Genomic DNA, 27,315 nt, shown 5'->3' on the forward strand with positions numbered 1-27,315 from the left:
GTGCACCAGTGCTGCTGACCTCCATCTCAGACACACAACCTTTCAGTCTCACAAACTGGGGTCTGTTTGTGAGGTAGTCATAGATCCAGGTGGTTGTGGAGGTATCCACCTGGAATTTATGGAGCTTCTCACATAACAAAGCAGGCTGAATGGTATTAAAAGCACTGAGAAATGAAAGAACATGACCCTCAGAGTGCTGCCTGAATGGTCCAGATGAGAGTGTGCTCTCTGGAGCAGGTATATGATGGCATCTTCAACCCCAAGTCCATTACGATATGCAAACTGGAATGGGTCCTGAAAGGTGTTTACTTGCACAGCACTGGGACTCTATTTTGTCTCAGACTGGTGTTGAAAAGTATATATATATATATATATATATATATATATATATATATATATATATATATATATATATATATATATATATATATTTATATGTGTGTGTGTGTATTAGTGTTAATTTAGGTTTATTTTATTCTTCATTCATTCTTTGTTAAATGTAATGTCTTCTCCCCACTTGTTGTCTCATGATTGTCTTTTGTGCAGTACATTAAATCCTCCAGCGCTCTGCTTCGTTACTCATATATGAAGCTACACTTTTTTTCTACTTCCACTTTTTAATCCTGTGTTGCCTCTACTGGGTTCTTGGTGTCCAGGAATAATTCTAATAATAATATCAGAATAATTCTAACAATTCACTTGCATTCAGGAGATTATTCACTGTGTTAATATTATTTATCAACCAATTATGTAGAAAAGTGTTTTTTGAGTGTGTAATATATACGGGTTGTTCCACAAAGAGTTTTGTGGGGAAACTACGTTGACGCTGCAGCAAAACTCGGCAGCGGAGACCCATCCAATATGGCGGCGACGCTGGTTCACTCTCCAGCGCTCAATGAGGCGTATATATGATGTCTATGGTGCAGATCACGAAGAACACTTCGTAGCCTACGCAGTCTGCGCACTTGGAAGTGTTCAGACCCTGAATTGAGAAACACCCACTGGGTCTGCTCTCCCTTCGTTTAGCTCACGGGAATATGCTGAAGTTTCTCTGTAAACCTCTTGCTGGAAACCCGGACCAGCTGAGTAGCAGATTGTACGAGCTGTCCGTAAATGCAGCACAGATCACAACAGAAGTCATGTGACGGGCAGGTGGTGCGCATGCGCGCTGGTTCAGGTTTCAGACGCAGCATGAGGACAGCAGCAGTTTTCCTGCTCATATTTTCTCTGGATTTCACAGACAGACTCCACGGTCTGCCCCATCTTCATCCTCATCCTCATCTTCAGGTAGAGTTTGACTTAAACCTGTTTATCCAGCTGTAGCTGCAGGTTGGTTAAATGTCACGTGACCTGAGGCGCTCCTGGCTGGGGTTGGTCAGAAGTTACTGGTTTCCAGTGTGCTTTACCTCGGTTACAGCACATCTAACCCAGGCTAGAGCCGGGCCAGGTTCAGGTGGGGTTCAGAGACACAACAGCACCAGATCTGGGCCATATTTTCCTGACCAGGAGGGAATGTTCAGAACTTCCAGGTCCAGAAACTGACATGCTCATTTTCCCAGTCTGTAGAACCTCATGGAGCTAGGTGGGACCCCCAGTTTACAGAGAAGTACTTCAGTCAGGCGCTGGACCACTTCAACTTCCACAGCATGGGGAACGGGACGTTCAGACAGCGCTACCTGATCACAGGTAAAAACTCCTTTCTGTTTAGAAATGGACCAAAGGACCAGCAACGACTGATCCTGCTCTGGTTTCCTCTCCAACAGACCAGTTCTGGAGTAAAGGCTACGGTCCAGTCTTCTTCTACACGGGCAACGAAGGCGACATCTGGGAGTTTGCTCTGAATTCTGGCTTCATCACAGAGTTAGCTGCTCAGCAGAAAGCTTTGGTCATATTTGGTGAACATGTGAGAACCTTGCAGTTCCTACAGGAAGTCACATGTCATGTGATGAACACTTGTCACATGACTTATTCCTCACATTTAACAGGCTGCTTCAGTGTCTCACACAGATTCTGCTACTGTAATTCCCTGGTCCATCTTCATGTCAAGTGTCCAGTCCAAAGCTTTAGACAAGTACAGGTGGACATGTAAAAGTGGACAGGTACAGGTAGACAGGGACAAGTACAGGTGGACAGGGACAGGTGGACAGGTAGAGGTGGACAGGTACAGGTGGACAAGTACAGGTGGACATGTAAAAGTGGACAGGTACAGGTAGACAGGGACAAGTACAGGTGGACAGGTACAGGTGGACATGTAAAAGTGGACAGGTACAGGTAGACAGGGACAAGTACAGGTGGACAGGGACAGGTGGACAGGTAGAGGTGGACAGGTACAGGTGGACAAGTACAGGTGGACAGAGACATGTGGACAGGTACAGGTAGACAGGGACAAGTACAGGTGGACAGGTACAGGTGGACATGTAAAAGTGGACAGGTACAGGTAGACAGGGACAAGTACAGATGGACAGGGATAGGTGGACAAGTACAGCTGGACAGGGACAGCTGGACAGGGACAGGTGGACAGGTACAGGTGGACAAGTACAGGTGGACAGAGACATGTGGACAGGTACAGGTAGACAGGGACAAGTACAGGTGGACAGGTACAGGTGGACATGTAAAAGTGGACAGGTACAGGTAGACAGGGACAAGTACAGGTGGACAGGGATAGGTGGACAAGTACAGCTGGACAGGGACAGCTGGACAGGGACAGGTGGACAGGTAGAGGTGGACAGGTACAGGTGGACAAGTACAGGTGGACAGAGACATGTGGACAGGTACAGGTAGACAGGGACAAGTACAGGTGGACATGTAAAAGTGGACAGGTACAGGTAGACAGGGACAAGTACAGGTGGACAGGGATAGGTGGACAAGTACAGCTGGACAGGGACAGGTGGACAGGTACAGGTGGACAAGTACAGGTGGACAGAGACATGTGGACAGGTACAGGTAGACAGGGACAAGTACAGGTGGACAGGTACAGCTGGACAGGGACAGCTGGACAGGGACAGGTGGACAGGTACAGGTGGACAGAGACATGTGGACTGGTACAGGTAGACAGGGACAAGTACAGGTGGACAGGTACAGGTGGACATGTAAAAGTGGACAGGTACAGGTAGACAGGGACAAGTACAGCTGGACAGGGACAGCTGGACAGGGACAGGTGGACAGGTACAGGTGGACAGAGACATGTGGACAGGTACAGGTAGACAGGGACAAGTACAGGTGGACAGGTACAGGTGGACATGTAAAAGTGGACAGGTACAGGTAGACAGGGACAAGTACAGCTGGACAGGGACAGCTGGACAGGGACAGGTGGACAAGTACAGGTGGACAGAGACATGTGGACAGGTACAGGTAGACAGGGACAAGTACAGGTGGACAGAGACATGTGGACAGGTACAGGTAGACAGGGACAAGTACAGCTGGACAAGTACAGCTGGACAGGGACAGCTGGACAGGGACAGCTGGACAGGTACAGGTGGACAGAGACATGTGGACTGGTACAGGTGGAAAGGTAAAATTCTTATTTTCGGTCAGATGTAACGATGCAGACGTGTGTCGGATCAATGCAACGTGATTTTCCTGCCAGGCCGTGGACTTTACGTACTTCCTGGTCACGTACTTTTAACCAGAACTCCAGTTGGAAAAAAATTACTTTGGTCTCTTTGTAAAATGTGAATAAAATCCAAACCAAGGTGAATCAACCCTTATTTCCTTCCCAGTAGAACATAAACATGTAGAATAAACATGACAAATCTGAGATTATTGTGATGGATGCAACAGGAAATGGATGCAGGAAGCAACAACCGGAGAGCGCAAACCTTTAAAAGTTCCTGCATCCAATCGCTGATCTGGGTCACCAGCAATAGAAATCTGATCTTTTTCACATCTCCAACAACTCCTGAACATTTCAGGAAAATTCATCCATAATTTATCTTGAACACAGACAGACAGACAAATAAACAGGCAGACAGACGGACAGACAAATAAACAGGCAGACAGACGGACAGACAAATAAACAGGCAGACAGACGGACAGGCAGACAGACGGACAGACAAATAAACAGGCAGACAGACGGACAGGCAGACAGACGGACAGACAAATAAACAGGCAGACAAACAAACAGACAAACAAACAGGCAGACAGACGGACAGACAGACAAATAAACAGGCAGACAGACAAATAAACAGGCAGACAGACGGACAGACAAATAAACAGGCAGACAAACAAACAGGCAGACAGACGGACAGACAAATAAACAGGCAGACAAACAAACAGGCAGACAAATAAACAGGCAGACAGACGGACAGACAAATAAACAGGCAGACAGACGGACAGACAAATAAACAGGCAGACAGACGGACAGACAAATAAACAGGCAGACAGACGGACAGACAAATAAACAGGCAGACAGCCGGACAGACAAATAAACAGGCAGACAGACGGACAGGCAGACAAATAAACAGGCAGACAGACGGACAGACAAATAAACAGGCAGACAAACAAACAGACAAATAAACAGGCAGACAAACAAACAGACAAATAAACAGGCAGACAGACGGACAGACAAATAAACAGGCAGACAAACAAACAGGCAGACAGACGGACAGACAAACAGGCAGACAAACAAACAGGCAGACAGACGGACAGACAAATAAACAGGCAGACAAACAAACAGGCAGACAAATAAACAGGCAGACAGACGGACAGACAAATAAACAGGCAGACAGACAGACAGACAAATAAACAGGCAGACAAACAAACAGGCAGACAAATAAACAGGCAGACAGACGGACAGGCAGACAAATAAACAGGCAGACAGACGGACAGACAAATAAACAGGCAGACAGACGGACAGACAAATAAACAGGCAGACAAACAAACAGGCAGACAAATAAACAGGCAGACAGACGGACAGGCAGACAAATAAACAGGCAGACAAACAAACAGACAAATAAACAGGCAGACAAACAAACAGACAAATAAACAGGCAGACAGACGGACAGACAAATAAACAGGCAGACAAACAAACAGGCAGACAGACGGACAGACAAATAAACAGGCAGACAAACAAACAGGCAGACAAATAAACAGGCAGACAGACGGACAGACAAATAAACAGGCAGACAGACAGACAGACAAATAAACAGGCAGACAGACGGACAGACAAACAAACAGGCAGACAGACGGACAGACAAATAAACAGGCAGACAAATAAACAGGCAGACAGACGGACAGACAAACAAACAGGCAGACAGACGGACAGACAAACAGGCAGACAGACGGACAAGGAAAAAAATCAACAGGCAGATGGATGGACATATGTTGTGTATGTTGTGTTGGTAAATAAAACATGTATAATTGGCGTTCAGTTTTTCTTCCCAACTCAACTGTCCCGCTGTCTGTCTATCTCAGAGGTACTATGGCCGATCTCTGCCGTTTGGCAAAGACTCCTTCAACATCCCACAGGTAGGACTGCTGACGGTAGAGCAGGCCCTCGCCGACTACGCCGTGATGATCACAGAGCTGAAAACTCAGCTGGAAGCCACCGACTGCCCCGTGATTGTGTTTGGTGGCAGGTAAGTTGCTGCTGTGGTCCACCAGTGGTTTTACCAGTTTAGACCTGAAGGTGTAGTCACTTTTTATTTAGTGTTAAATTCCTCTTGTTGTTGACAGATTCATACGACACGACTCCGATTCTCGGATTAAAAAAGTACACACATTCGTTTTCGTTTCTAATCCCAGATGTTTTCAGATTAGTTTTAGTATATAATCCCAGATGGTTTTAGATTAGTTTTACTATTATATCCCAAATGTTTCCAGGTTAGTTTTAGTATATTATCCCAGATGGTTTTAGATTAGTTTTAGTATATTTTCCCATATGTTTTAGATTAGTTTTACTATTATATCCCAAATGTTTCCAGGTTAGTTTTAGTATATTATCCCAGATGGTTTTAGATTAGTTTTAGTATATTTTCCCATATGTTTTAGATTAGTTTTACTATTATATCCCAAATGTTTCCAGGTTAGTTTTAGTATATTATCCCAGATGGTTTTAGATTAGTTTTAGTATATTTTCCCATATGTTTTAGATTAGTTTTACTATTATATCCCAAATGTTTCCAGGTTAGTTTTAGTATATTATCCCAGATGGTTTTAGATTAGTTTTAGTATATAATCCCAGATGTCAGATTTGTTTTAGTAGATAATCCGATATGGTTTTAGATCAGTTGTAGTATATAATCCCAGATGGTTTCAGATTAGCTTCAGTATATATTCACATATGTTTTATATTAGTTTTAGTATATAACCCCAGATGTTTTTAGATGTGTTTTAGTATATAATCGCATATGTTTTAAATCAGTTGTAGTATATAATCCCAGATGTTTTCAGATTAGTTTTTAGTATATTATCCAAAATGGTTTTAGATTAGTTTTACTATTATATCCCACATGTTTTCAAGTTAGTTTTAGTATATTATCCAAGATGGTTTTAGATTAGTTTTAGTTTATTATCCAACAATGTTTTAGATTAGTTTTAGTATATAATCCCAGATGGTTTCAGATTGGTTTAAGTATATAATCCCAGATGGTTTTAGATTAGTTTTAGTATATAATCCCAGATGGTTTTAGATTAGTTTTAGTATATAATTCCAGATGGTTTTAGATTAGTTTTAGTATATAATTCCAGATGGTTTTAGATTAGTTTTAGTATATAAAACGAGATGGTTTTAAATTAGTTTTACTATATAATCCCAGAAGGATTTAAATTAGTGTTTGTATATAATCCCAAAAGGTTTTGGTTTAGTGTTTGTATATAATCCCAAAAAGTTTTGGTTTAGTGTTAGTATATAATCCCAGATGTCAGATTAGTTTTAGTATATAATCCCAAAAGGTTTGATTAGTTTCCTTGTATAATCACAAATGGTTTTGGATTAGTTGTAGTATATAATCCCAGATGTCAGATTAGTTTTAGTTTATAATCCCAGATGTCACATTAGTGTTATCATCCCAGATGTTTTTAGATCAGTTATATAATATAATCCCTGATGTTTTCAGAAGAGCTTCAGTATGTATATTCTCATATGTTTTATATTAGTTTTAGTATATAACCCCAGATGTTTTTAGATGTTTTAGTATATAATCCCATATGCTGTAAATCAGTTGTAGTATATAATCCCAGATGTTTTCAGATTAGTTTTAGTATATTTTCCCATATGTTTTAGATTAGTTTTACTATTATATCCCACATGTTTTCAGGTTAGTTTTAGTACATAATCCCAGATGTATTTAGATTAGTGTTTGTATATAATCCCAAAACATTTTGGTTTAGTGTTTGTATATAATCCCAAAAAGTTTTGGTTTAGTGTTAGCATATAATCCCAAAAAGTTTTGGTTTAGTGTTAGTATATAATCCCGGATGTCAGATTAGTTTTAGTATATAATCCCAAAAGGTTTTAGATTAGTTTTAGCATATAATCCCAAAAGGTTTGATTAGTTTTCGTATATAATCCCAAAAGGTTTTGGATTAGTTTCAGTTTATAATCCCAGATGGTTTCAGATTGGTTGAGGTATATAATCCCAGACTGTTTTACATTAGATATTGTATATAATTCCAGATGTTTCAGATTAGTTTTAGTATATAATCCCTGATGGTTTTAAATTAGTGTTAGTATATAATCCTTAAAGATTTTGGTTTAGTGTTAGTATATAATCCCGGATGTCAGATTAGTTTTGGTATATAATCCCAAAATGTTTTAGATTAGTTTTAGTATATAATCCCAGAAGGTTTGATTAGTTTTAGTATATAATCCCAAATGGTTTTGGATTAGTTATAGTATATAATGCCAGATGTCAGATTAGTTTTAGTATATAATCCCAAAACGTTTTAGATTAGTTTTAGTATATAATCCCAAATGGTTTTGGATTATTTTTTGTATGTAATCCCAGATGGTTAAAGATTGGTTGAGGTATATAATCCCAGATTGTTTTACATTAGATATTGTATATAATCCCAGATGTTTTAGATTAGTTTTAGTATATAATCCCAGATGGTTTTACATTAGTTTTAGTATATAATCCCAGATGGTTTTAAATTAGTTTTAGTACATAATCCCAGATGGATTTAGATTAGTGTTTGTATATAATCCCAAAATATTTTGGTTTAGTGTTAGTATATAATCCCCAAAAGTTTTGGTTTAGTGTTAGTATATAATCCCGGATGTCATATTAGTTTTAGTATATAATCCCAAAAGGTTTTATATTACTTTTAGTATATAATCCCAAAAGCTTTGATTAGTTATTTTATATAATCCCAAATGGTTTTGGATTTGATATTGTATATAATCCCAGATGTTTTAGATTAGTTTTAGTATATAATCCTAGATGGTTTTAGATTAGTTTTAGTATATAATCCCAAATGAGTTTAAATTAGTATATAATTCCAGATGGTTTTAGATTAGTTTTAGTATATAATCCCAGATGGTTTTAAATTAGTTTTAGTATATAATCCCAAAAGGTTTTGGTTTAGTGTTAGTAAATAATCCCAAAAAGTTTTGGTTTAGTGTTAGTATATAATCCCAGATGGTTTTAAATTAGTTTTAGTATATAATCCCAAAAGGTTCTGGTTTATTGTTAGTATATGAGCCCAAAAAGTTTTGGTTTAGTGTTAGTATATAATCCCAGATGGTTTTAAATTAGTTTTAGTATATAATCCCAAAAGGTTCTGGTTTATTGTTAGTATGTGATCCCAAAAAATTTTGGTTTAGTGTTAGTATATAATCCCAGATGGTTTTAAATTAGTTTTAGTATATAATCCCAAAAGGTTCTGGTTTATTGTTAGTATATGATCCCGGATGTCAGATTATTTTTAGTATATAATCCCAAAAGGTTTTAGATTAGTTTTAGTATATAATCCCAAAAGGTTTGATTAGTTTTCGTATATAATCCCAAAAGGTTTTGGATTAGTTTCAGTTTATAATCCCAGATGGTTTCAGATTGGTTGAGGTATATAATCCCAGACTGTTTTACATTAGATATTGTATTTAATCCCAGATGTTTTAGATTAGTTTTAGTATATAATCCCAGATGGGTTTAAATTAGTTTTAGTATATAATCCCTAAAGGTTTTGGTTTAGTGTTAGTATATAATCCCAAAAGGTTTTGGTTTAGTGTTAGTATATAATCCCAAAAGGTTTTAGATTAGTTTTAGCATATAATCCCAAAAGGTTTGATTAGTTTTCGTATATAATCCCAAAAGGTTTTGGATTAGTTTCAGTTTATAATCCCAGATGGTTTCAGATTGGTTGAGGTATATAATCCCAGACTGTTTTACATTAGATATTGTATATAATTCCAGATGTTTCAGATTAGTTTTAGTATATAATCCCTGATGGTTTTAAATTAGTGTTAGTATATAATCCTTAAAGATTTTGGTTTAGTGTTAGTATATAATCCCGGATGTCAGATTAGTTTTGGTATATAATCCCAAAATGTTTTAGATTAGTTTTAGTATATAATCCCAGAAGGTTTGATTAGTTTTAGTATATAATCCCAAATGGTTTTGGATTAGTTATAGTATATAATGCCAGATGTCAGATTAGTTTTAGTATATAATCCCAAAACGTTTTAGATTAGTTTTAGTATATAATCCCAAATGGTTTTGGATTATTTTTTGTATGTAATCCCAGATGGTTAAAGATTGGTTGAGGTATATAATCCCAGATTGTTTTACATTAGATATTGTATATAATCCCAGATGTTTTAGATTAGTTTTAGTATATAATCCCAGATGGTTTTACATTAGTTTTAGTATATAATCCCAGATGGTTTTAAATTAGTTTTAGTACATAATCCCAGATGGATTTAGATTAGTGTTTGTATATAATCCCAAAATATTTTGGTTTAGTGTTAGTATATAATCCCCAAAAGTTTTGGTTTAGTGTTAGTATATAATCCCGGATGTCATATTAGTTTTAGTATATAATCCCAAAAGGTTTTATATTACTTTTAGTATATAATCCCAAAAGCTTTGATTAGTTATTTTATATAATCCCAAATGGTTTTGGATTTGATATTGTATATAATCCCAGATGTTTTAGATTAGTTTTAGTATATAATCCTAGATGGTTTTAGATTAGTTTTAGTATATAATCCCAAATGAGTTTAAATTAGTATATAATTCCAGATGGTTTTAGATTAGTTTTAGTATATAATCCCAGATGGTTTTAAATTAGTTTTAGTATATAATCCCAAAAGGTTTTGGTTTAGTGTTAGTAAATAATCCCAAAAAGTTTTGGTTTAGTGTTAGTATATAATCCCAGATGGTTTTAAATTAGTTTTAGTATATAATCCCAAAAGGTTCTGGTTTATTGTTAGTATATGATCCCAAAAAGTTTTGGTTTAGTGTTAGTATATAATCCCAGATGGTTTTAAATTAGTTTTAGTATATAATCCCAAAAGGTTCTGGTTTATTGTTAGTATGTGATCCCAAAAAATTTTGGTTTAGTGTTAGTATATAATCCCAGATGGTTTTAAATTAGTTTTAGTATATAATCCCAAAAGGTTCTGGTTTATTGTTAGTATATGATCCCGGATGTCAGATTATTTTTAGTATATAATCCCAAAAGGTTTTAGATTAGTTTTAGTATATAATCCCAAAAGGTTTGATTAGTTTTCGTATATAATCCCAAAAGGTTTTGGATTAGTTTCAGTTTATAATCCCAGATGGTTTCAGATTGGTTGAGGTATATAATCCCAGACTGTTTTACATTAGATATTGTATTTAATCCCAGATGTTTTAGATTAGTTTTAGTATATAATCCCAGATGGGTTTAAATTAGTTTTAGTATATAATCCCTAAAGGTTTTGGTTTAGTGTTAGTATATAATCCCAAAAGGTTTTGGTTTAGTGTTAGTATATAATCCCAAAAGGTTTTAGATTAGTTTTAGTATATAATCCCAAAAGGTTTGATTAGTTTTCGTATATAATCCCAAAAGGTTTTGGATTAGTTTCAGTTTATAATCCCAGATGGTTTCAGATTGGTTGAGGTATATAATCCCAGACTGTTTTACATTAGATATTGTATATAATTCCAGATGTTTCAGATTAGTTTTAGTATATAATCCCTGATGGTTTTAAATTAGTGTTAGTATATAATCCTTAAAGATTTTGGTTTAGTGTTAGTATATAATCCCGGATGTCAGATTAGTTTTGGTATATAATCCCAAAATGTTTTAGATTAGTTTTAGTATATAATCCCAGAAGGTTTGATTAGTTTTAGTATATAATCCCAAATGGTTTTGGATTAGTTATAGTATATAATGCCAGATGTCAGATTAGTTTTAGTATATAATCCCAAAACGTTTTAGATTAGTTTTAGTATATAATCCCAAATGGTTTTGGATTATTTTTTGTATATAATCCCAGATGGTTAAAGATTGGTTGAGGTATATAATCCCAGATTGTTTTACATTAGATATTGTATATAATCCCAGATGTTTTAGATTAGTTTTAGTATATAATCCCAGATGGTTTTACATTAGTTTTAGTATATAATCCCAGATGGTTTTAAATTAGTTTTAGTACATAATCCCAGATGGATTTAGATTAGTGTTTGTATATAATCCCAAAATATTTTGGTTTAGTGTTAGTATATAATCCCCAAAAGTTTTGGTTTAGTGTTAGTATATAATCCCGGATGTCATATTAGTTTTAGTATATAATCCCAAAAGGTTTTATATTACTTTTAGTATATAATCCCAAAAGCTTTGATTAGTTATTTTATATAATCCCAAATGGTTTTGGATTTGATATTGTATATAATCCCAGATGTTTTAGATTAGTTTTAGTATATAATCCTAGATGGTTTTAGATTAGTTTTAGTATATAATCCCAAATGAGTTTAAATTAGTATATAATTCCAGATGGTTTTAGATTAGTTTTAGTATATAATCCCAGATGGTTTTAAATTAGTTTTAGTATATAATCCCAAAAGGTTTTGGTTTAGTGTTAGTAAATAATCCCAAAAAGTTTTGGTTTAGTGTTAGTATATAATCCCAGATGGTTTTAAATTAGTTTTAGTATATAATCCCAAAAGGTTCTGGTTTATTGTTAGTATATGATCCCAAAAAGTTTTGGTTTAGTGTTAGTATATGATCCCAAAAAGTTTTGGTTTAGTGTTAGTATATAATCCCAGATGGTTTTAAATTAGTTTTAGTATATAATCCCAAAAGGTTCTGGTTTATTGTTAGTATATGATCCCAAAAAGTTTTGGTTTAGTGTTAGTATATAATCCCAGATGGTTTTAAATTAGTTTTAGTATATAATCCCAAAAGGTTCTGGTTTATTGTTAGTATGTGATCCCAAAAAATTTTGGTTTAGTGTTAGTATATAATCCCAGATGGTTTTAAATTAGTTTTAGTATATAATCCCAAAAGGTTCTGGTTTATTGTTAGTATATGATCCCAAAAAGTTTTGGTTTAGTGTTAGTATATAATCCCAGATGGTTTTAAATTAGTTTTAGTATATAATCCCAAAAGGTTCTGGTTTATTGTTAGTATGTGATCCCAAAAAATTTTGGTTTAGTGTTAGTATATAATCCCAGATGGTTTTAAATTAGTTTTAGTATATAATCCCAAAAGGTTCTGGTTTATTGTTAGTATATGATCCCGGATGTCAGATTATTTTTAGTATATAATCCCAAAAGGTTTTAGATTAGTTTTAGTATATAATCCCAAAAGGTTTGATTAGTTTTCGTATATAATCCCAAAAGGTTTTGGATTAGTTTCAGTTTATAATCCCAGATGGTTTCAGATTGGTTGAGGTATATAATCCCAGACTGTTTTACATTAGATATTGTATTTAATCCCAGATGTTTTAGATTAGTTTTAGTATATAATCCCAGATGGGTTTAAATTAGTTTTAGTATATAATCCCTAAAGGTTTTGGTTTAGTGTTAGTATATAATCCCAAATGGTTTTGGTTTAGTGTTAGTATATAATCCCGGATGTCAGATTAGTTTTGGTATATAATCCCAAAAGGTTTTAGATTAGTTTTAGTATATAATCCCAAAAGGTTTGATTAGTTTTAGTATATAATCCCAGATGTCAGATTAGTTTTGGTATATAATCCCATATGGTTTTAGATTAATTGTAGTATATAATTCCAGATAGTTTTAGATTAGTTTTTGTATATAATTACTGATGGTTTTCGATTAGTTTTAGTTTATAATCCCAGATGTCAGATTAGTTTTAGTATATAATTCCAAAAGGTTTGATTAATTTTAGTATATAATCCCAGATGTCAGATTAGTTTTGGTATATAATCCCAAAAGGTTTTAGATTAGTTTTAGTATATAATCCCAAAAGGTTTGATTAATTTTAGTATATAATCCCAGATGTCAGATTAGTTTTAGTATATAATCCCATATGGTTTTAGATTAATTGTAGTATATAATTCCAGATAGTTTTAGATTAGTTTTTGTATATAATTACTGATGGTTTTCGATTAGTTTTAGTTTATAATCCCAGATGTCAGATTAGTTTTAGTTTATAATCCCAGATGTCACATTAGTGTTCCTATGTCATCCCAGATGTTTTTAGATCAGTTGTAGTATATAATCCCAGATGTTTTCAGATTCGCTTCAGTATATATTCCCATGTGTTTTATTTTAGTTTTAGTATATAACCCCAGATGTTTTTAGATGTGTTTTAGTATATAATCGCATATGTTTTAAATCAGTTCTAGTATATAATCCCAGATGTTTTCAGATTAGTTGTAGTATATTTTCCCATATGTTTTAGATTAATTTTACTATTATATCCCACATGTTTTCAGGTTAGTTTTAGTATATTATCCAAGATGGTTTTAGATTAGTTTTAATATATAATCCCAGGTGGTTTCAGATTGGTTTAAGTACATAATCCCAGATGGTTTTAAATTAGTTTTAGTATATAATCCCAGATGGATTTAGATTAATGTTAGTATATAGTCCCAAAAGGTTTGATTAGTTTTAGTATATAATCCCAAAAGGTTTTGGATTAGTTTTAGTATATAATCCCAGATAGTTTTAGATTAGATGTCTTATGGATAGTTTTATATTATCCAAGATGGTTTTAGATTAGTTTTGTATATAATCACAGATGTTTTCTGATTAGTTTTAGTATATAATCACAGATGTTTTTAGATTAGTCTGAAAAATGAATTCCATGTGTTTTGAGATTAGCCGTAATATGGTAATCTGATTGTCTAATCTGTGTTTACAGTTATGGAGGGATGCTGTCGGTGTACATGAGACTGAAGTATCCAAACATTGTGGCGGGAGCTCTTGCAGCAAGCGCCCCCATCCTGTCCACTGCTGGACTCGGAGACCCCCGGCAGTTTTTCAGGGATGTTACAGCCGTAAGTGTCTACGTGTTGTTTTTCTGTGGCTCAACTTTAGATATGAACAAGATCTGAATAGGAACGTGTGTGAAGATTTCTGGTTCTAGAAATAACCTCTTTGCTGCAAGAAGCTACAGCTGAGGTTGAATTCAAGCAGAAGAAACATGATAGGTCAGTGTGGGTCTGACATCAGACATGGTGGAAAACTCAAGAGTGGACCTCTGCTTGTGGTTTTCAGGACTTTGAGGAGGTTTCAGCAGCCTGTAGGGATGCCGTGCGAGGAGCTTTCCATCAGCTGAAGGAGTTAGCTGATCGTCAAGGTGAATCTTTCTGCTTCTGTCATGTTCTCTGTCATTTTTGACAAAAGAAACTTTAAAGAAGAAATTTTTGTAAATTTGACATACTGGGCCAAATGATCTCCTGGTAGCAACTGGAGAGATTGTTTCCCACAAAGCCCAGTCCATGACAAGTTCCAGAGTATAAAGCTGAACTCACTGTTCTGACGTATAGAAAGTTCAGAATCCTGGCCTTTCCCAGTTCACTGGCATCATGTTGACTGAAGCTTCTGGTTTATATCTTATTCTTTCACCGATAAAGTGAAACAAACTGAAATGGAGCCTGCCATACAGATGAATCACAGCCTGATCACAGTGTCATTACACAAAGGAACCAGATTCCAGCCTTGTTATTGGAAATTAAATAATCACATCTTGACTAATTTTTCATAGTAAAAGCAACGGAAAATACTCCAGAAAACTAAAAACAACTAATGTTTTGAAAAACAATAGCAGTATATCAAATATTTACTTGTGGAATGTGCTATTGACAGAAGGCCAAGGCTAAAAGACAAGCTGGAGAAAAGGGTTACTGAAGAATTGATCCATTTCTATAATCATGACAATCCTTCCTCTACATGCCACATTAGATTATTATAAACAAGCAGAAGGTGCTTTTATCCAGTCAAGGTGAAAATAGATGGAACAAGGGGACAAAACACCAGTACACATAGACTGCGAGGAAAGTGATCTCTAAAGTTACGGCTAAATTTGACCAGAAACCTTTACTCCACACAAACAGAAGTAGAGAACCATGCAAATTTGTTCTGCAGGATTAATAGCAGTGGCATGAAGGCAGTGCCTACATACGGCAGGAAGACACATTTATTTTTCATCTACAACACCATTTATTACAAAACATGACAAACGCTGTAAAAAGAAGCAAGGACAACAAATAGAAGCAAAATCACTACACAATCATAAAGGAACCATTCCATTTTTACAGTTTGTCAATAATTTTCACTTTCATTCAAAATTCATTTTAATGTTTCATATATAATTTGCAATAAGCTGTAGGACTATTGATCTGAAACTGATGGCATAGCTCCATAACAATGACTCCACAGCACTTCCTACTGGCCAGGCAGAGACGCTGCACAACCAGTTCTGACGCTGTATTACTCTGGAGGCCCCGCCCCCTCCTGAAGGCGCAGTCCTGTCCTGCCTTTTCCTCGCGTATCATCGTGTGTTTATGCATGTGCAGTTATTTCCTCATGTAAAATCATAAGTGAAAAAGCCAATCGCCACGCTGCTTCTTACGTTACGGCACTATGCTGATGGTCTGATGCTCAAAATATAATCATCTGTAAAGATCATATTAACAAGGCATAAAACACGACAAATGATTCAGACAGCATCACATGAATCTTCCATGGCGTCATGTCTATATATCCTGACATAACATTTTCTATAAGATGCATAAGTTAGCATATACCCACGTATAGCACTAAAACAGTCAGGACGTACTGTTGTGTTCCAAACACAAACCAGTTTACCACCTTCCCAGACTAACGTGTGAACTGGTTTTGTTCCAAACACAAACCAGTTTACCACCTTCCCAGACTAACGTGTGAACTGGTTTTGTTCCAAACACAAACCGGTTTACCACCTTCCCAGACTAACGTGTGAACTGGTTTTGTTCCAAACACAAACCAGTTTACCACCTTCCCAGACTAACGTGTGAACTGGTTGTGTTCCAAACACAAACCAGTTTACCACCTTCCCAGACTAACGTGTGAACTGGTTTTGTTCCAAACACAAACCAGTTTACCACCTTCCCAGACTAACGTGTGAACTGGTTTTGTCCCAAACACAAACCAGTTTACCACCTTCCCAGACTAACGTGTGAACTGGTTTTGTCCCAAACACAAACCAGTTTACCACCTTCCCAGACTAACGTGTGAACTGGTTTTGTCCCAAACACAAACCAGTTTACCACCTTCCCAGACTAACGTGTGAACTGGTTTTGTCCCAAACACAAACCAGTTTACCACCTTCCCAGACTAACGTGTGAACTGGTTTTGTCCCAAACACAAACCAGTTTACCACCTTCCCAGACTAACGTGTGAACTGGTTTTGTTCCAAACACAAACCAGTTTACCACCTTCCCAGACTAACGTGTGAACTGGTTTTGTCCCAAACACAAACCAGTTTACAACGTTCCCAGACTAACGTGTGAACTGGTTTTGTCCCAAACACAAACCAGTTTACCACCTTCCCAGACTAACGTGTGAACTGGTTTTGTCCCAAACACAAACCAGTTTACCACCTTCCCAGACTAACGTGTGAACTGGTTTTGTCCCAAACACAAACCAGTTTACCACGTTCCCAGACTAACGTGTGAACTGGTTTTGTCCCAAACACAAACCAGTTTACCACGTTCCCAGACTAACGTGTGAACTGGTTTTGTTCCAAACACAAACCAGTTTACCACCTTCCCAGACTAACGTGTGAACTGGTTTTGTTCCAAACACAAACCAGTTTACCACCTTCCCAGACTAACGTGTGAACTGGTTTTGTCCCAAACACAAACCAGTTTACCACCTTCCCAGACTAACGTGTGAACTGGTTTTGTCCCAAACACAAACCAGTTTACCACCTTCCCAGACTAACGTGTGAACTGGTTTTGTCCCAAACACAAACCAGTTTACCACGTTCCCAGACTAACGTGTGAACTGGTTTTGTCCCAAACACAAACCAGTTTACCACCTTCCCAGACTAACGTGTGAACTGGTTTTGTCCCAAACACAAACCAGTTTACCACCTTCCCAGACTAACGTGTGAACTGGTTTTGTCCCAAACACAAACCAGTTTACCACCTTCCCAGACTAACGTGTGAACTGGTTTTGTCCCAAACACAAACCAGTTTACCACCTTCCCAGACTAACGTGTGAACTGGTTTTGTTCCAAACACAAACCAGTTTACCACCTTCCCAGACTAACGTGTGAACTGGTTTTGTCCCAAACACAAACCAGTTTACCACCTTCCCAGACTAACGTGTGAACTGGTTTTGTTCCAAACACAAACCAGTTTACCACCTTCCCAGACTAACGTGTGAACTGGTTTTGTCCCAAACACAACCCAGTTTACCACCTTCCCAGACTAACGTGTGAACTGGTTTTGTTCCAAACAAACCAGTTTACCACGTTCCCAGACTAACGTGTGAACTGGTTTTGTTCCAAACACAAACGAGTTTACCACCTTCCCAGACTAACGTGTGAACTGGTTTTGTCCCAAACACAAACCAGTTTACCACCTTCCCAGACTAACGTGTGAACTGGTTTTGTTCCAAACACAAACCAGTTTACCACGTTCCCAGACTAACGTGTGAACTGGTTTTGTTCCAAACACAAACCAGTTTACCACGTTCCCAGACTAACGTGTGAACTGGTTTTGTCCCAAACACAAACCAGTTTACCACGTTCCCAGACTAACGTGTGAACTGGTTTTGTCCCAAACACAAACCAGTTTACCACCTTCCCAGACTAACGTGTGAACTGGTTTTGTCCCAAACACAAACCAGTTTACCACCTTCCCAGACTAACGTGTGAACTGGTTTTGTCCCAAACACAAACCAGTTTACCACCTTCCCAGACTAACGTGTGAACTGGTTTTGTCCCAAACACAAACCAGTTTACCACCTTCCCAGACTAACGTGTGAACCGGTTTTGTCCCAAACACAAACCAGTTTACCACGTTCCCAGACTAACGTGTGAACCGGTTTTGTCCCAAACACAAACCAGTTTACCACGTTCCCAGACTAACGTGTGAACTGGTTTTGTCCCAAACACAAACCGGTTTACCACCTTCCCAGACTAACGTGTGAACTGGTTTTGTCCCAAACAAACCAGTTTACAACGTTCCCAGACTAACGTGTGAACTGGTTTTGTCCCAAACACAAACCAGTTTACCACCTTCCCAGACTAACGTGTGAACTGGTTTTGTCCCAAACACAAACCAGTTTACCACCTTCCCAGACTAACGTGTGAACTGGTTTTGTCCCAAACACAAACCAGTTTACCACCTTCCCAGACTAACGTGTGAACTGGTTTTGTCCCAAACACAAACCAGTTTACCACCTTCCCAGACTAACGTGTGAACTGGTTTTGTCCCAAACACAAACCAGTTTACCACCTTCCCAGACTAACGTGTGAACTGGTTTTGTTCCAAACACAAACCAGTTTACCACCTTCCCAGACTAACGTGTGAACTGGTTTTGTCCCAAACACAAACCAGTTTACCACCTTCCCAGACTAACGTGTGAACTGGTTTTGTTCCAAACACAAACCAGTTTACCACCTTCCCAGACTAACGTGTGAACTGGTTTTGTCCCAAACACAAACCAGTTTACCACCTTCCCAGACTAACGTGTGAACTGGTTTTGTCCCAAACACAAACCAGTTTACCACCTTCCCAGACTAACGTGTGAACTGGTTTTGTCCCAAACACAAACCAGTTTACCACCTTCCCAGACTAACGTGTGAACTGGTTTTGTCCCAAACACAACCCAGTTTACCACCTTCCCAGACTAACGTGTGAACTGGTTTTGTCCCAAACACAACCCAGTTTACCACCTTCCCAGACTAACGTGTGAACTGGTTTTGTCCCAAACACAACCCAGTTTACCACCTTCCCAGACTAACGTGTGAACTGGTTTTGTCCCAAACACAAACCAGTTTACCACCTTCCCAGACTAACGTGTGAACTGGTTTTGTCCCAAACACAAACCAGTTTACCACCTTCCCAGACTAACGTGTGAACTGGTTTTGTCCCAAACACAAACCAGTTTACCACCTTCCCAGACTAACGTGTGAACTGGTTTTGTCCCAAACACAAACCAGTTTACCACCTTCCCAGACTAACGTGTGAACTGGTTTTGTTCCAAACACAAACCAGTTTACCACCTTCCCAGACTAACGTGTGAACTGGTTTTGTCCCAAACACAAACCAGTTTACCGCCTTCCCAGACTAACGTGTGAACTGGTTTTGTTCCAAACACAAACCAGTTTACCACCTTCCCAGACTAACGTGTGAACTGGTTTTGTCCCAAACACAACCCAGTTTACCACCTTCCCAGACTAACGTGTGAACTGGTTTTGTTCCAAACAAACCAGTTTACCACGTTCCCAGACTAACGTGTGAACTGGTTTTGTCCCAAACACAAACCAGTTTACCACCTTCCCAGACTAACGTGTGAACTGGTTTTGTTCCAAACACAAACCAGTTTACCACGTTCCCAGACTAACGTGTGAACTGGTTTTGTTCCAAACACAAACCAGTTTACCACGTTCCCAGACTAACGTGTTAACTGGTTTTGTCCCAAACACAAACCAGTTTACCACGTTCCCAGACTAACGTGTGAACTGGTTTTGTCCCAAACACAAACCAGTTTACCACGTTCCCAGACTAACGTGTGAACTGGTTTTGTCCCAAACACAAACCAGTTTACCACCTTCCCAGACTAACGTGTGAACTGGTTTTGTCCCAAACACAAACCAGTTTACCACGTTCCCAGACTAACGTGTGAACTGGTTTTGTCCCAAACACAAACCAGTTTACCACGTTCCCAGACTAACGTGTGAACCGGTTTTGTCCCAAACACAAACCAGTTTACCACCTTCCCAGACTAACGTGTGAACTGGTTTTGTCCCAAACACAAACCGGTTTACCACCTTCCCAGACTAACGTGTGAACTGGTTTTGTCCCAAACACAAACCGGTTTACCACCTTCCCAGACTAACGTGTGAACTGGTTTTGTCCCAAACAAACCAGTTTACAACGTTCCCAGACTAACGTGTGAACTGGTTTTGTCCCAAACACAAACCAGTTTACCACCTTCCCAGACTAACGTGTGAACTGGTTTTGTCCCAAACACAAACCAGTTTACCACCTTCCCAGACTAACGTGTGAACTGGTTTTGTTCCAAACACAAACCAGTTTACCACCTTCCCAGACTAACGTGTGAACTGGTTTTGTCCCAAACACAAACCAGTTTACCACCTTCCCAGACTAACGTGTGAACTGGTTTTGTCCCAAACACAAACCAGTTTACCACCTTCCCAGACTAACGTGTGAACTGGTTTTGTCCCAAACACAAACCAGTTTACCACCTTCCCAGACTAACGTGTGAACTGGTTTTGTCCCAAACACAAACCAGTTTACCACCTTCCCAGACTAACGTGTGAACTGGTTTTGTCCCAAACACAAACCAGTTTACCACCTTCCCAGACTAACGTGTGAACTGGTTTTGTCCCAAACACAAACCAGTTTACCACCTTCCCAGACTAACGTGTGAACTGGTTTTGTCCCAAACACAAACCAGTTTACCAAGTTCCCAGTCTAACGTGTGAACTGGTTTTGTCCCAAACACAAACCAGTTTATCACGTTCCCAGACTAACGTGTGAACTGGTTTTGTCCCAAACACAAACCAGTTTACCACCTTCCCAGACTAACGTGTGAACTGGTTTTGTCCCAAACACAAACCAGTTTACCACCTTCCCAGACTAACGTGTGAACTGGTTTTGTCCCAAACACAAACCAGTTTACCACCTTCCCAGACTAACGTGTGAACTGGTTTTGTTCCAAACACAAACCAGTTTACCACCTTCCCAGACTAACGTGTGAACTGGTTTTGTCCCAAACACAAACCAGTTTACCACCTTCCCAGACTAACGTGTGAACTGGTTTTGTCCCAAACACAAACCAGTTTACCACCTTCCCAGACTAACGTGTGAACTGGTTTTGTCCCAAACACAACCCAGTTTACCACCTTCCCAGACTAACGTGTGAACTGGTTTTGTTCCAAACAAACCAGTTTACCACGTTCCCAGACTAACGTGTGAACTGGTTTTGTCCCAAACACAAACCAGTTTACCACCTTCCCAGACTAACGTGTGAACTGGTTTTGTTCCAAACACAAACCAGTTTACCACGTTCCCAGACTAACGTGTGAACTGGTTTTGTTCCAAACACAAACCAGTTTACCACGTTCCCAGACTAACGTGTTAACTGGTTTTGTCCCAAACACAAACCAGTTTACCACGTTCCCAGACTAACGTGTGAACTGGTTTTGTCCCAAACACAAACCAGTTTACCACCTTCCCAGACTAACGTGTTAACTGGTTTTGTCCCAAACACAAACCAGTTTACCACCTTCCCAGACTAACGTGTGAACTGGTTTTGTCCCAAACACAAACCAGTTTACCACGTTCCCAGACTAACGTGTGAACTGGTTTTGTCCCAAACACAAACCAGTTTACCACCTTCCCAGACTAACGTGTGAACCGGTTTTGTCCCAAACACAAACCGGTTTACCACCTTCCCAGACTAACGTGTGAACTGGTTTTGTCCCAAACACAAACCAGTTTACCACGTTCCCAGACTAACGTGTGAACTGGTTTTGTCCCAAACACAAACCAGTTTACCACCTTCCCAGACTAACGTGTTAACTGGTTTTGTCCCAAACACAAACCAGTTTACCACCTTCCCAGACTAACGTGTGAACTGGTTTTGTCCCAAACACAAACCAGTTTACCACGTTCCCAGACTAACGTGTGAACTGGTTTTGTCCCAAACACAAACCAGTTTACCACCTTCCCAGACTAACGTGTGAACCGGTTTTGTCCCAAACACAAACCGGTTTACCACCTTCCCAGACTAACGTGTGAACTGGTTTTGTCCCAAACACAAACCGGTTTACCACGTTCCCAGACTAACGTGTGAACTGGTTTTGTCCCAAACACAAACCAGTTTACCACCTTCCCAGACTAACGTGTGAACTGGTTTTGTCCCAAACAAACCAGTTTACAACGTTCCCAGACTAACGTGTGAACTGGTTTTGTCCCAAACACAAACCAGTTTACCACCTTCCCAGACTAACGTGTGAACTGGTTTTGTCCCAAACACAAACCAGTTTACCACCTTCCCAGACTAACGTGTGAACTGGTTTTGTCCCAAACACAAACCAGTTTACCACCTTCCCAGACTAACGTGTGAACTGGTTTTGTCCCAAACACAAACCAGTTTACCACCTTCCCAGACTAACGTGTGAACTGGTTTTGTCCCAAACACAAACCAGTTTACCACGTTCCCAGACTAACGTGTGAACTGGTTTTGTCCCAAACACAAACCAGTTTACCACGTTCCCAGACTAACGTGTGAACTGTTTTTGTCCCAAACACAAACCAGTTTACCACCTTCCCAGACTAACGTGTGAACCGGTTTTGTCCCAAACACAAACCAGTTTACCACCTTCCCAGACTAACGTGTGAACCGGTTTTGTCCCAAACACAAACCAGTTTACCACCTTCCCAGACTAACGTGTGAACCGGTTTTGTCCCAAACACAAACCAGTTTACCACCTTCCCAGACTAACGTGTGAACCGGTTTTGTCCCAAACACAAACCAGTTTACCACCTTCCCAGACTAACGTGTGAACTGGTTTTGTCCCAAACACAAACCAGTTTACCACCTTCCCAGACTAACGTGTGAACTGGTTTTGTCCCAAACACAAACCAGTTTACCACCTTCCCAGACTAACGTGTGAACTGGTTTTGTCCCAAACACAAACCAGTTTACCACCTTCCCAGACTAACGTGTGAACCGGTTTTGTCCCAAACACAAACCAGTTTACCACCTTCCCAGACTAACGTGTGAACCGGTTTTGTTCCAAACACAAACCAGTTTACCACGTTCCCAGACTAACGTGTGAACTGGTTTTGTCCCAAACACAAACCAGTCTGTTGGTGAAATGAACTGCAGGACGTCTCAGATTTTAATAGTTGCTTTATCAAAAGTAAAAACCAAATCCCGTCGTGTTCTGTGGTGAAGCGGCAACATGTCAGCAGAAGGATAATAAATGTGTTATTACATGTAGATAATGTCATCCAGCGAGACCTGCAGACCTTCCTCCTCTTTTTCCTTCTCTTTCTGAACTGGAAACCTGATGGTTTCACTGGTCTCTGATACTCCTGACTGGTCTTAACATCGTCCTCTTTTTGTCCGTCAAACACATCCCGTCTCCCTCCCTTTGGTCTCCCCCCCTCCGATCTCCCCCTTCCCCCCTCCCGTCTTTTACAGACTTAAATCTGAACCAGAAATCGTACATTACTTCCTGTTAAATGGAATATTAAATTTTAATTAATTAAAAATTAATATTAAAATTAATAATAAATGGAAGGAGAAGGAATTCTGTTCATGTGGCCCGTCTAGGACTATGTTGTAGTCCCCATGACAGGTTGCAAACGAACTTTAATTCCAGAAGTTTGACTAGATTCCCATCTTGGCTCATGAGGGCTGTTGCCGTTAAGGGCAGGAGTCTTCCTTCCAAAGCCGAGGTCTTTCCGGCTCGATTGGTTCTGCTTGGCTTCCTGACATGTTAATAAAACACGTCTCCTCCTTTCAGACACATGTGGAAAACACACGTCGTGAAAAGCCGGCTGTGATGGCCGTGTGATGTCTGGATGCAAAACTTCCTGTTGACCGCTCAGCAAACATGGCAGGAACCTGCAGCAACGTTTTACTGTCTCCGTCTGAACTTATGGCCGTGTGTGAAGTCGTGTCTGTTTCCATGGAAACGGGGCATCCGAGTAATTTCCTTCTATACGATCATGTCTTGCAACGGAAGGAGGCGTAAAGCATCACCTGTGGAGTGAAGTCACACCTTCTCCTACACAGTGGAACAGTAATCCTGCCTTGGTTACATCTCTGCTGGATGATGATGTTTATTATGGGATGGACCAGTTCTCCCAGTTGGCGTGAAATGCAGCTGGCTTCCCTCCACCGGTGGAACTATTTGTTTTAATTTCCTCCCGATCTGAGTTTCTCCACACTCCTGCTGACCTGCTGCTCCTGGGCATAGCGAGGTCCGGACGGAAGCCCAGAGGGCACACAGCTGTGGGATGAGACCAGTTTCCTGAAAGTCCAGTCCTAGAAGTCATCCTAAAGCCATTTTTATTCTTTAGCTCCAGTGCTTTCGGTGCCAAGCCGCCTTTGGTCCGCGTGCTGGACTTTGGTTTTATCTAGTTTTTAGTCTTTGGAAAGATTAGTCTGTAAACTATTTTTAAAAGTATGACCAAGTATTTGATGGTTTCTGCTCGAGTCGCTTGTTTTAACCGACTGTAGGAGTAACGTTGGCCTGAGTGCACGGTGGGAAGAGTGGTGAAGACGTGATGTTGTGCCACTGCCAGATTACAGACGCATCCAGGCGGAGTTTGCTCTGTGTCGGCCTCCGTCCTCCGGTCAGGATGTGGAGCAGCTTTACGGGCTCCTGAGGAACGCCTTCACCCTGATGGCCATGTTGGACTACCCCTACAGCACACACTTCATGGGCACCATGCCCGCCAACCCCGTCAAGGTACAGCTGCTGCAGCACCAGTACAATATACACACACACACACACATGCACAAGCACACGCACACACACACACGTGTGACACAAACCTCCTGATGTATCACTTTCATCAGGACACGTTCACATCCATCCACCACAGGAAGTCCTGATGGTGCTGGACCAACGTGTTCCGTTAGGTCCAGCTCTTCTAAAGAGAGACAGAACTGGCTCTGTGGTACTGGTCAGCGTTGTAAAGCCATAATGGTTTTGGCTCTGTGGTACTGGTCAGAATTGTAAAGCCATAATGGTTTTGGCTCTGTGGTACTGGTCAGCGTTGTAAAGCCATAATGGTTTTGGCTCTGTGGTACTGGTCAGAATTGTAAAGCCATAATGGTTTTGGCTCTGTGGTACTGGTCAGAATTGTAAAGCCATAACGGTTTTGGCTCTGTGGTACTGGTCAGAATTGTAAAGCCATAATGGTTTTGGCTCTGTGGTACTGGTCAGAGCTGTAAAGCCATAATGGTTTTGGCTCTGTGGTACTGGTCAGAGTTGTAAAGCCATAACGGTTTTGGCTCTGTGGTACTGGTCAGAGTTGTAAAGCCATAACGGTTTTGGCTCTGTGGTACTGGTCAGAATTGTAAAGCCATAATGGTTTTGGCTCTGTGGTACTGGTCAGAGTTGTAAAGCCATAACGGTTTTGGCTCTGTGGTACTGGTCAGAGCTGTAAAGCCATAATGGTTTTGGCTCTGTGGTACTGGTCAGAGTTGTAAAGCCATACTGGTTTTGGCTCCGTGGTACTGGTCAGAGCTGAAAAGCCATAATGGTTTTGGCTCTGTGGTACTGGTCAGAGTTGTAAAGCCATAATGGTTTTGGCTCTGTGGTACTGGTCAGAATTGTAAAGCCATAATGGTTTTGGCTCTGTGGTACTGGTCAGAATTGTAAAGCCATAACGGTTTTGGCTCTGTGGTACTGGTCAGAGTTGTAAAGCCATAATGGTTTTGGCTCTGTGGTACTGGTCAGAGTTGTAAAGCCATACTGGTTTTGGCTCCGTGGTACTGGTCAGAGCTGAAAAGCCATAATGGTTTTGGCTCTGTGGTACTGGTCAGAGTTGTAAAGCCATAATGGTTTTGGCTCTGTGGTACTGGTCAGAATTGTAAAGCCATAATGGTTTTGGCTCTGTGGTACTGGTCAGAGTTGTAAAGCCATAATGGTTTGGCTCCGTGGTACTGGTCAGAGCTGCAAAGCCATAATGGTTTTGGCTCCGTGGTACTGGTCAGAGTTGTAAAGCCATAATGGTTTTGGCTCTGTGGTACTGGTCAGAATTGTAAAGCCATAATGGTTTTGGCTCTGTGGTACTGGTCAGAGTTGTAAAGCCATAATGGTTTGGCTCCGTGGTACTGGTCAGAGCTGCAAAGCCATAATGGTTTTGGCTCCGTGGTACTGGTCAGAGTTGTAAAGCCATAATGGTTTTGGCTCCGTGGTACTGGTCAGAGTTGTAAAGCCATAATGGTTTGGCTCCGTGGTACTGGTCAGAGCTGCAAAGCCATAATGGTTTTGGCTCTGTGGTACTGGTCAGAGTTGTAAAGCCATAATGGTTTTGGCTCTGTGGTACTGGTCAGAGTTGTAAAGCCATAATGGTTTGGCTCCGTGGTACTGGTCAGAGTTGTAAAGCCATAATGGTTTGGCTCCGTGGTACTGGTCAGAGCTGCAAAGCCATAATGGTTTTGGCTCCGTGGTACTGGTCAGAGCTGCAAAGCCATAATGGTTTTGGCTCCGTGGTACTGGTCAGAGTTGTAAAGCCATAATGGTTTTGGCTCTGTGGTACTGGTCAGAGTTGTAAAGCCATACTGGTTTTGGCTCCGTGGTACTGGTCAGAGCTGAAAAGCCATAATGGTTTTGGCTCCGTGGTACTGGTCAGAATTGTAAAGCCATAATGGTTTTGGCTCTGTGGTACTGGTCAGAGTTGTAAAGCCATAATGGTTTTGGCTCTGTGGTACTGGTCAGAATTGTAAAGCCATAATGGTTTTGGCTCTGTGGTACTGGTCAGAGTTGTAAAGCCATAATGGTTTGGCTCCGTGGTACTGGTCAGAGCTGCAAAGCCATAATGGTTTTGGCTCCGTGGTACTGGTCAGAGTTGTAAAGCCATAATGGTTTTGGCTCCGTGGTACTGGTCAGAGTTGTAAAGCCATAATGGTTTGGCTCCGTGGTACTGGTCAGAGCTGCAAAGCCATAATGGTTTTGGCTCTGTGGTACTGGTCAGAGTTGTAAAGC

At 39.7% G+C, this 27,315-nt stretch overlaps 1 protein-coding gene across 1 annotated transcript in view; it reads left to right on the forward strand.

The window, feature by feature from the left end:
* The first annotated feature begins 1,160 nt into the window (after nt 1-1,160).
* Nucleotides 1,161-27,315, forward strand: part of dpp7 (dipeptidyl-peptidase 7) — a 182,718-nt gene continuing 156,563 nt past the window's right edge. The window contains exons 1-7 of the mRNA XM_079250952.1: nt 1,161-1,287; nt 1,560-1,686; nt 1,764-1,903; nt 5,413-5,576; nt 14,260-14,395; nt 14,616-14,697; nt 24,902-25,068. Coding sequence (XP_079107078.1) covers nt 1,162-1,287; nt 1,560-1,686; nt 1,764-1,903; nt 5,413-5,576; nt 14,260-14,395; nt 14,616-14,697; nt 24,902-25,068 — 942 coding nt within the window. The 5' untranslated portion in view covers nt 1,161. The remainder of the gene's footprint in view (nt 1,288-1,559; nt 1,687-1,763; nt 1,904-5,412; nt 5,577-14,259; nt 14,396-14,615; nt 14,698-24,901; nt 25,069-27,315) is intronic.

Source organism: Telmatherina bonti (assembly GCF_933228915.1).
Source record: "Telmatherina bonti genome assembly, chromosome: 13".
NCBI lineage: Eukaryota > Metazoa > Chordata > Actinopteri > Atheriniformes > Telmatherinidae > Telmatherina > Telmatherina bonti.